Source organism: Pseudorca crassidens, chromosome 7 (genome assembly GCF_039906515.1).
Source record: "Pseudorca crassidens isolate mPseCra1 chromosome 7, mPseCra1.hap1, whole genome shotgun sequence".
NCBI lineage: Eukaryota > Metazoa > Chordata > Mammalia > Artiodactyla > Delphinidae > Pseudorca > Pseudorca crassidens.
The window spans coordinates 38,746,537-38,757,468 of record NC_090302.1 but is presented as its reverse complement, the minus strand read 5'-3'; the positions used below and the strand labels follow the sequence as shown (position 1 = coordinate 38,757,468).

General features: G+C 45.8%; 1 protein-coding gene across 1 annotated transcript; it reads right to left on the bottom strand.

Moving 5' to 3' along the window:
* Window positions 1-3,182: 3,182 nt before the first annotated feature.
* On the bottom strand, window positions 3,183-9,438 carry LOC137227735 (spermatogenesis-associated protein 31D4-like). Its single transcript, XM_067744085.1, has 4 exons — window positions 9,241-9,438; window positions 8,448-8,493; window positions 7,811-7,871; window positions 3,183-7,525 (listed from the first exon to the last, which is right to left on the bottom strand). Exons 1-4 carry the CDS (start codon window positions 9,436-9,438, stop codon window positions 3,235-3,237), a joined length of 4,596 nt encoding a protein of 1,531 aa, XP_067600186.1. The 3' UTR covers window positions 3,183-3,234.
* Between the last annotated feature and the right edge of the window lie 1,494 nt (window positions 9,439-10,932).

Sequence of the window (10,932 nt, the reverse complement as noted above, 5' to 3'; positions counted from 1 at the left end):
GTATATATGTCCATGCCTCTCTCTCGCCCTGTCACAGTAAAATATTTTTGATTTACACTGACTATGTGTGATTTATACTAAGAGCTATCAAAAATGACTTTGCCTGTTTTTTGGACAGCATACCATAAGAATGTGCCAAAAGGGGTCTTAGCATTATGTGCTACAAATGTTGTGCAACAGGTACTTTAGAAATCACCTCAAACAACTTTGAGTTTGGAAGCAAATTTCAATGTAGCATGTCCAATGTATTCATGAATTCAGTAAATATAGATAAACATTTGTCCACCATTTTTTTTTTGTCCGTGTTTTTGTAAAAACTAGGACACTAGTCTTACACCTTTGTAGTTTGCTAGAGCCCCATGGGCTATAAATTATAGATTGTATTTATGTAAACCAGTTGAGCTTATACTCTTCTACAGTACCACACCACTGGGAGCTTGAATCTTGTGAGTGGTATAACCAGTGTAAGTGAAGATTCATTCACTTCCTCCTCTGCTACTCATGCTCACTCATGTACACATTTAGGTCCCTAGTCTCTTTGCTCTCAAGATGTTTTTATTCATCCGGACATCATTTCCTATGACATTTTTTCTTTTCTTGTCCAAAGGCTAATTTTACAATGATCATGTTAAGTCAATTCTTGACAAGTGTTTGTGTACCTAATGCTATTTCTTACTGGGGTATTATTGGCAGTGAAGAATTAGATCATTAGGTTTTGCCTTACATTTATTTTTGCATCTGGAACAGACTCTGGGATTTCTGTCATGTAGATTTCTTACATTCATTCATGTATTCATTCAGTCAGTCTCCCATCACAGACAGTTACTGTTGTATACTTAGTACCAGGCATTTCTGCAGGGCTCTGAAGACACATTGATAAATGAGAGAGGTCCTATTTTGTTTAGTTAGTTGCTTAACTCGAGGGGCCTGTTTTCCTACTAGACTGTACATATTATGAAGGTAGAGACCGTGTTTGTTTTGTTTCTCCTGTATCTTGTTCTTGATACTGTCACTTAATAAATAATTGTTGGTTAAATGAGTTGACAGCCCATGGAGAATTACTCAATTTTATATATTTTAAAGACTGAAAAAGGAAAACAGTTATTCTGTAATTTATTAGGAGGAAGGGCAAATTGGGCCTTAAAATGAAATTAATCTTATACATATTCATTTGTTAAACTCCACAGTTATCTTTGGTAGAACACTTGGAAAAGAATATTAGAGCTGTGAGTGTCTTTGTAATCAACTAGGAAAGTCTCTCCCGCCTTTCGAGTTAGGCTAGAAAAATTAAGGGGATCACCTATGGTCCTGCAGTTGTCATGCAGTAGATCTGGGACTTACCCCAGGTTTTAAGAGTGTCAGATCTCTGATCATCTTATCACTATGACACTGTGTGAGGAGCACTTCAAGATAGTGATTCTTTGTTTTATACTTTAGCCTTTAGACATCAGGGTGAAATTATAGCACCCTAGATAAAGATCTTAACCCTGGAGAAACCTCCTTAAGCAAATCAGGATAATCAAATGTGGCAGATGTTAGTTGGCATCACGTTTCAGGAAAAATAACTTGAGTTGGCTGAGTCCTAGAGCTTATACTTGTCTCTTGCATGAAAATGTTGCATGAAAATGTGTTGGGGCTTTGACATGTGTGGCAACCAATTCTCAAAGGAGTGAGTCACACCTCCTCCTACTCTGCAACTGTCATTGCTGGCTTCAGGCAAAAGGTTGGAAACACTGTAGTCATGTGGCTTGGCTTGCTGGGAGAGAAGAGGCCATGAGCCAGGAGAAGGCAGCACTAGAGGTAAGTCAGGAAGAATATGGGACAAAATGAGAGTAAAAATGGAACCCCAGAGAAGGGGACTGACCATTGAACATAAAATCCAAGAAGGAATGAGGCTAATCTAGAGCATTTTTAAAGATCTGTCAGCTTTAATTCTTGCAAAGAGGAAAGGGAGATAAAATCTTGAAGATGCTCAGTAGAGAGAAAGGATTTGAGTGGGTTGCATTAGCCAATGAAATTTTTTTCAGGCCAATAAAAGAGAACAGGAATGGGATGGGTAAATTGATTCTAGACCGAAAACTGGGAAACAAGTTAGAACACCTCTTAGGGAATAGTGCTTTGGGTTGGCTTTCACTGGATGGTATCTTGGGAGTGCCTGGCCATCCCTCTTTCAGCCAGAAGCAGTAAACTCATTCCAGTCTTGCTGCTTGTGCGGCATACTGCTAGGCTACTTCACCAAGTTCCTTGCTGGTTCTAGGGTGGGGTTATGACACAGGTATTCATGCCAAATAGCTAAGATATGGCTATGGGAACTGACTATATAGTACAAATAATAATCCTGAAATGTTTTAGTTTGAGGTTACCATGGCTACTGTTTATGAGGTCACCTGAGTTGGGATCTTGTGGGAAGGTATGAATTTTTGAAATAAAAAAGAAAACTGTGCACAAAGAGAGAAAGTAGTAATGGCAGTCTAACTGCCATGGAGTGAGGTGGATGAGGGTAATGGAAGAGGGGTGAACAACTAGAAGGCAGCTGCTACTCATATTCAGAGGTAGCTGAGCTCTAGCTCAGGCAGGAGCATATATTTTTGAGTAGGAGTGGCACATATATATGACTTTCCTGTGAGAAAGGAGCCAGAATTGTGAGACTGGGCACATAACATAAAAGTTCCTGGACTCTACGGCAACTAGCCCAGGATCCAGCAGAGCAACACCTCCGCCCAAATAGTGCCATTCAGGGTTCAGCCCCCTGTAGGAGCCTCTGGTCACTGAGTTCTAAATAACGATTAAGCTGTTGTTTCTTCTTCAGCATTATTTTCAGAAAGTATACCTGTCCTTAACGCTCCTCAGGTATAAAAGACCTATCTTCCCTACTTCTCTAAAGGATATAAAACGTTCAGTGAGGGGGGAGATGTGGGCTGCTATACATTTTCATTAAGGCTAAGCTAAGCGGCAGAAGACAAAGCCCATCTCCTCAAATTTCATCAGGGAGGAAATGGGCTTTGGGGCGGGGGGTGGGGTGGCGGGGTTCAGCAAGAACTCCAGAGGACTGGTCACCTTTTAGCCAAAGCCAAAGGAAGCAATCAGTAAGAGCTGAACTATCTCCTTCCTTTCCCTTACACATAAGCCCTGAGTTACCCAAAACCCATGCCCCCAACACAGTACACAGAAAAGATACACTATTATTAGATAACTATTTATTTGGGAGAATCAATAATCTCCACAAGGAAGGAGTTATTTCTGGATGGGAAGTCTTCCTCCCTGGGAATTCTGGAGAATTGTTTTCTGTCTAAAGAGTAGAGACCGATGTCCAGACACAGTGCCTTCAGCAGTGCTGAGAGCAGCCGTGGGTGCCTGGCCAGCTTGACGCCTGTGGGTGGGGCTTGGATGGGGCACAGGCTCCCCGTGGGACACTGGTGGGAGATGTCTGTGACATAGTTGCTGGTCCTTGAATGCCACAACTTTCTGGGGGTGTCTCTTCTTATCTCTGATCTGTCTTGTACTTGGAGGATAACTCTGGCCAGCAAAGGTAGGACTTGATATTTGATGGCAGGACTTGATATTTGTCACTTTACAGGAGGGAGCCCTGTAGTTGACAGGATGTCCCTGGACAGGTTCTGTCCGGACCTGCACTTCCGCCTTTTGCTGAGTTTTCCTCACCTGCACTGGGGGAGGACGGGGCCCTTGAGAGCAGGTGACATCAATTGCATGCTGACACCCCAGTTTCTCCTCTAGGAACTTCCCGTTGTCTGTCACGATTTTCTGAGCTTCAGTTGTCCCAGTAAAGGCAGCTTTACTTTTAACTAGGCCTCTGTTCTGCACAGTTGATATGGGGCTGCCCTTTTCCTGGGCATCTTCTTGACTTTCGTATTTTATCCCAGAATAAAGCCATTGCAAGAAGTGCATCATTCTTTTTCCGTTATGGCCTTCAGGAAGAGGCTGTCCCTTCTGTGATAGGGTCTGGGAACACTTGCTCGCACGTGTCTGCCCTAGTACCATCTCCTGAGTAGGGAAACTCTTCCTCCTAAGTTGGGATGTCCCCAAGCCTTTATCCCCTCCATCAAGCTCTTTTGCCTTGGGCTCCAGAGGGCTCACTCTCTTTGCAGTTGGTGGGAAGTTCTTATCCTGCTTAGGGGCCCAAGGTTTCTGCTGCTGCTCCATCCTGATTCCTCTGTCCTCCAAACGGACACGCAGCACCTGGGAAGCTCCCATGTCCCCACCTGAGACACCTTGGGCATGAGTCAGTGAGGCCTCGTAAGTCAAGTTATCTGAAGCAAGGGATGTGTCAGTGGGTTGGCCTTGAGCCTGGCTATGCTCCCTGTTCTCCAGTTTAAAGTTTAACTCACGGAACAGTTGTTCTTTAAGGTCTAATGATTTAGGATCTTGGCGAACTGGTAATTTGGGTGGGGGGCTTCCAGTGGTCACGGTAGTTTCTGCTTTATTCTCATTCACATTTATCATTTGGGAGCTCGTTGTCACCTTGCTAGTTGTCACCATGTCACTAGTTTTTATTTGAAGAGGATCAGGCTCCTCAGCCGCGAATACCTCCCTAGACAATCTGGGCATGGAAACAGGTTCTGACTTCTCCACCTTTTTGCCCCGTTGCATTTCTCCTTTATCACTGAAACTCACACTCTTATGCTTCGGCTCATATCTGGCCCCAGCTTGCTTTGCAAGCAGCTTTTGGGGATATCTGTTGGCTAGTTGAGTCTGTCTAGGACCTGCTTTCCCTGTGATGGAGAGTGAAACAGACAGAGGAGTCTGTCTGGCATCCTTAATTCTCTGAACATCCTCTGCCAGCCTACGGTTGACATCAGAGCGTGATTGTCTCAGGACCCTCTGTCCTCCTTTGCCCACAGGTGAGGTGGCAGGGAGAGAACGATCCAGGACAGGGGCTGAATTTGTTGTTCCCGCTTTGTCTCCATGGAGAGATTCAGAGCTTCCTCTAAAGGACTTGAAGCTCCCAGATTTGGAGTCTGCCTCAGAAATCACATTGGTTGAGGAGGGCAAGTTGGCATGAGACAAGGACTGGGATGAGGCATCTTTCAATTTAAAGATCTGTATGGATTCAAGGACCTTGCGGGGAAGGGCCCACAACATCCTCATATGAAACCTTTTAATATGGGCTTCCAGCATCTGTTGTGTATTGGAATCAACAAAAGTCAGGTCCTGGAAGGTATTCAGGGAGTAGGCCGCACCCACTGATGATGGCACACTTCTCTGTTTTGTTTGGGTGTGGGATTTCACAGAAAGAAGCAATGTTTGCTTGATAGCATGCCATGAATTATGCACAGTCCCAGGGAGCCGACCCTCATTTATTTCTCCAAACTTCTTGCTCAAATGTACTTTTAGGACATTTTGAAGTTGTCTCTGACCTAGACTCTCTGCTGACATCCTTGGATTTTTCTCTGAGAGACTCACCATCTGACTCTTTAGGTCTTTCTCAGAGTCATACCCCAGATCCTTACCTGAAGAGCTCTTTGGGTCATTCAACAGGTGATCTTTTGGGCCATTCTCTAGGCTGTGTCCCAGATCCTTCCCCACACCTTCCTCTAGCTGGAACATTTCTGAGCTCCTCTCATGGAAGCCTCCAGTTTGGCTCAATCCAACATTTCCATTTTTGCTACTCTGACCCTTAAACACAGAGATCAGTGAGACTCCATTATTGCTCACCGACTCAGATGCCTCTGAAAAACCATTTGGAGGCAATATCAGTGACACAGACTCGTAGATTCTGCGGGGCAGGCCCCACCAGTGTTGGATGAGCCTCTTTCGAAGGTGATGCTCTAGTTTCTTCCGAACTTCATCACCGAGAGGAAACTCCCCAGGAAGGATGGAGATTGAAACACGGGCCTGGGGGGCCCGGTGGCGAGGAGTGTTAGGAGCTGATGGACAAAAGTCTTCCCAAGATCTTTGGACCACAGAGGGTAAACCCCACAAATTTTCCTGTTGTTTCTGCAAAATGTTCCATTCCAGCTGTTGAATTTCAGATGAGGAGAGAGACTGGGACTCATCCTGAGGTCTGTGGAAACTTACTCCACAGGTCCTGATCTGGGGTAGAGGATCAGATGGTATGACTGGGAGTGGAGACTGAGGGTCGGCCTGGGACTGGACCTGAGTGAGAGGTAGGGGCTGAGATTGAGGCAGGGTTTGAGGCAAGGGCTCAGGCTGAATCTCAGGCAAGGACAGAGGCAGGGGATCAGGAAGCACTGGTGATTCTTGGCCTGTGGAGGCATTCGAGTTTCTATTGAAAATAAAGATTGAGGAACTGTCAGCCAAGACATGAACAGCAGAGGGCAAGGACTCGCTGTGCAGAGACGGGAGACCCCAGAAGAACTGGATAGGTTTTTGCTGTAAATGGTCCTCCAGGGTCTTAGGATATGGGGGCTGCTGACGCACATGCAGCTCCTCTGATTTGTCTCTGCTGCTCCAAAAGGGAAGGCAGACTGCCGAGTCATGCTTATCAGCAGTTGACTCTAACATTTTCCACGAAGAATTTCGTTGGTAGTCTGGCCTAAGTTGTTCTGGAAGAGAATCTTTTTCATTTTCCTTTTCCTTCCACATCAGGAAATCGCTCCTCTTTTGGACTTGTCTCTCCAGGAGTGCCAGGACATCAGGGCTGAGAAATGAGAGGTTACCAGGCTCTACAAGGTTGGCTGCAGGGTCTCCCCCAAAAGAGGCCTCTGAAGAATGGAGGTCAAGAAACTCCTGATTGAAATCACATTGTGCCAACGTGGAAGGGAACGAGTCTTTGGCATGAGCTTGCCGCCAGGAGAAGTCTGCAATTGACAGGCTTGAATGCTCAGTGCCTCTGATTGTTGACACACAAGTGGATAACCCACCAGAGCTATCTGGAGATAAGTTCTCCTGTTCTGGAGTCACAGATTGAGTCACAGATAAAGTGCACTCTGGCTGTGGTGAAAGAGACATCAGAGTTGGTGGTGCATGATGACAAGCAAAAGAATCGGGGTGATTCATTGCCTGGGCCAAATCTGATAGGGGATTGATATCTTGGGAAAGGGTGGGGTCAAGAGAGAAAACGGTATCCGGAGACAAAGTGGCCTCTCGTGGGAGAACAGGATCTGCTGTCTGAGTGTCATGTGGTAGGAGAGGGGGAAAGGCAAGGGGTTGGGGTGGGGAATAGTCCACTGGGAATTCGGAATCCAAGGAAGGAAAAGGCTCTGGTGCCAGAGAATGACCCAATGGGGAGGGTGAAAAAGAGTCAACTAAGGGGGTCATTGGGCTAGGGGAGAGAACGGAGGGGGGCAGTGGGGAAGGCTCAAGAAGAGAGGCTGGTGTTAGGTCTCTTGGAGGGACTGTTGAGAAGGCAGGGGACAGAGTAAATGACGACTCAGTCACAGGAGCTGTGGAAGCCAACGGGGACACAGAGGAAGCAGAATCTTCCAGGGCCCCTGGGAGTAGCAGCCGATTGATCTCAGCAGTTGCATTATTACACACCTCACAGAAGGGGTCTGGACATAAGAGCCGATGAATGCGGGTGTTGTCATCGTGCTGGCCCAGGAGGCTGCAGAAGACAGGAAGTACAAAGATGCAACCAGGAACAGAATAAGGAAAGGGGGACCTGCTGGCCTGGCAGGGGTGGGGTCATTTGAAGCCTGCGGCCCCTTCACATTGCTCCACATCCATGAGTTCACAACATGCTCAACAGCCCTCACCTCAAGGCCTTCATCACATACTCATTCCTGTGCTACCCCCTGCCATGACTACAGCAGGTTGCACTGAATCCCTGGAATTGCATAGAACATGCTAAGGAGGGATGAGGAAAGAAGGGGAAAGACTAGTTAGTCACCTTTTCAGAATAGAAATCAGCTTCGTTTTCTCCTCTATTTCTGTCTGGTGACATCTCCAACCTGAGAAACCAGGAGAGTGGGTTATATGTAATGAAGGTAGAAGCATAGGTATAATAAAGGAGTCCCCTTACGGGAAACCCTTGGGGTCTTAGACTCTGAAAGACCCAAGAATTAGTAGATGAGGTCAAATGGTCAATGATATTAACATGTGTATGTTGCTTCTTGTAAAGTACTTTCACATGCATTTTATCTCATGTGATGCTCAAAACCACCATGTGAAGCCCAGAGATCAGTGTTGCCTTAGAGAGGGATCTGATCATCCAGGAAGTCAAAGGACTTTTACAAAGTCAGGACACAGAAGTTCTGACTCTTGACATCTCACATGGCCACCTGTTGGGAAACACCCATTGCCCAGGTCCATCACTGGTTCATGCCCAGCGATGAGCAGAGCAGGGGATCTGAGCAGTGTCTCAGGCTCTGACTGCCCTCCCACAAGCCTCTCCTCTGAGAACTCTGGTTTCTGAGAGAAACTGTATCTAGCAGTTGACATCCTCAGAGATCAGGGACCTTGGATGTCATGGAAAAGGCAGGAAGGGTCACCCTTGGAGAGTTCAGCTGGGATAGGCAGAACCTTACCTTTCGGTGTTCCACCTTTCCTTCTCCTCTTGGCTCTGCCCTGACGCTGAGAACAAAAAGAAAAGAATGAAGGGCTGGGGCTCATTTCTCTCACTCCTCTCTAGGAAACTCAGATATTCATTATCCATGAATAATATGACTCTATTTTAATTAATAGAACTTTATGTTCCTTCCTTTTATCAATTTTAAAGGCTTAAAATGCTTTCGATTTTTTTCTTCTTTGACAAACTCAAAGAAGGACTTTTGTCTATGAGATCCACACTTGATATTCCCAGTCAGAAGTCATCTGCCCAAGGAGGGCATAGCATCTGAGGCCAACAGTCACGTCCATGTCCCTCAGATGGGACCCTGTATCCTGGAGCTCAGGCTCCAGCCTCTGCTCAGAGGCTCAGCATTGCTGCTCTGATCAGCCCAGCACAAAGGAAGGCTTTGTCGAGTGATGCCTGACATGAGAATGTACTCATGATCAAGCAATGGGGAACTCTGTTCTCCTGCAGAGATCCCACACTCTCTAAATAACCCAACCTAGGGCCACAAAATTGCTGTTTGGGATTTTATCCTGGTGTCCTCCAAACACTCAGATGGGACATGGGCTTCAACTGGAAGCCTTAGTCCTCCCTGAACCCCTAGCCCTGCCTGGCTTCTTTCCCTAGGAGGATGATGTTCTATCCTCTCCTTGAACTTCCCACCTTAGGTGTCTCTCTGAGCCAACCAATCTCATTTTAAAATGTGGGAATAGAAATGGAAACAACAACAAAGAATCTCTGTTGGGGGCTCACCCAGGGCTGCTTACCTTTCGGATGTCTTTGGTTTTACTGAAGGTAGGTGAAAATGGCAAGCTCACCAGGTACCACAGCAACAGAAGAAGCAACACCAACTCGCACAGGACGATGAGGTTTCGGTAAATATCCAAGGATGTTGAGTCACAGCTCAGATATGGGTCGATAACGCTGTTCAAAAATGAGAGAACATTCCATTCTCTGAATCCCATTTCTGAACCGCAAGACTGCCTGAACACACTGAGCACTGAGAGTGCGAGTGCAGTCCCAGGCCTGCATCACAGAGCACTGAAGAGTCACAAAGGGTTTCTGAGTGTGGGGGAGGGGACAACATGGAGAGGGTGTGTCCACAGCCCCTCCCCCACCCACCAACCAGCAGACCCTTCCGCCCCTGCTGGGCCTTCCAGGTCCCTCTGCCCTACCCTGCCATCCTATTTTCCAACTCCATCCTTTCATGGTTTCATATATTTACAGTAATGAAATTTTCTGCTTGTCCCATCTGTAACCCAGATACTACCTGGGTCCCCTTTACTGTGTTTTTTTTTTATTCTTTTTTTTTTTAACATCTTTATTGGGGTATAATTGCTTTACAATGGTGTGTTAGTTTCTGCCCCACAACAAAGTGAATCAGTCATACATAAACATATGTTCCCATATGTCCTCCCTCTTGCGTCTCCCTCCCTCCCACCGTCCCCATCCCACCCCTCCAGGCTGTCACAAAGCACCGAGCCAATATCCCCGTGCCGTGCGGCTGCTTCCCACTAGCTATCTACCGTACTATGTTTGTTAGTGTGTATGTCATATGCCCATGACTCCCTCCCGCCCCGTCACAGCTCACCCCCCCCATAACCTCAAGTCCGTTCTCTAGGAGGTCTGCGTCTTTATTCCTGCATTATCCCTAGGTTCTTCATGACGTTTTTTCCCCCTAAATTCCATATATATGTGTTAGCATACGGTATTTGTCTTTTTCTTTCTGACTTACTTCACTCTGTATGACAGACTCTAGGTCTATCCACCTCATTACAAATAGCTCAATTTCGTTTCTTTTTATGGCTGAGTAATATTCCATTGTATATATGTGCCACATCTTCTTTATCCATTCATCCGATGATGGGCACTTAGGTTGTTTCCATCTCCGGGCTATTGTAAATAGAGCTGCAATGAACATTTTGGTACATGACTCTTTTTGAATTTTGGTTTTCTCAGGGTATATGCCCAGTAGTGGGATTGCTGGATCATATGGTATTTCTATTTGTAGTTTTTTAAGGAACCTCCATACTGTTCTCCATAGTGGCTGAACCAATTCACATTCCCACCAGCAGTGCAAGAGTGTTCCCTTTTCTCCACACCCTCTCCAGCGTTTATTGTTTCTAGATTTTTTGATGATGGCCATTCTGACTGGTGTGAGATGATATCTCATTGTAGGTTTGATTTGCATTTCTCTAATGATTAATGATGTTGAGCATCCTTTCATGTGTTTGTTGGCAGTCTGTATATCTTCTTTGGAGAAATGTCTATTTAGGTCTTCGGCCCATTTTTGGATTGGGTTGTTTGTTTTTTTGTTATTGAGCTGCATGAGCTGCTTGTAAATTTTGGAGATTAATCCTTTGTTGGTTGCTTCATTTGCAAATATTTTCTCCCATTCTGAGGGTTGTCTTTTGGTCTTGTTTATGGTTTCCTTTGCTGTGCAAAAGCTTGGAAGTTTC

Coding starts and splice junctions, on each gene's coding strand:
- LOC137227735 (XM_067744085.1), bottom strand. CDS start 9,438: ATGGGATTCAGAGAATGGAATGTTCTCTCATTTTTGAACAGCGTTATC. Junction 8,494..9,240: donor AAACCAAAGACATCCGAAAG/GTAAGCAGCCCT, acceptor TTTTGTTCTCAG/CGTCAGGGCAGAGCCAAGAG. Junction 7,872..8,447: donor GAAAGGTGGAACACCGAAAG/GTAAGGTTCTGC, acceptor CTGGTTTCTCAG/GTTGGAGATGTCACCAGACA.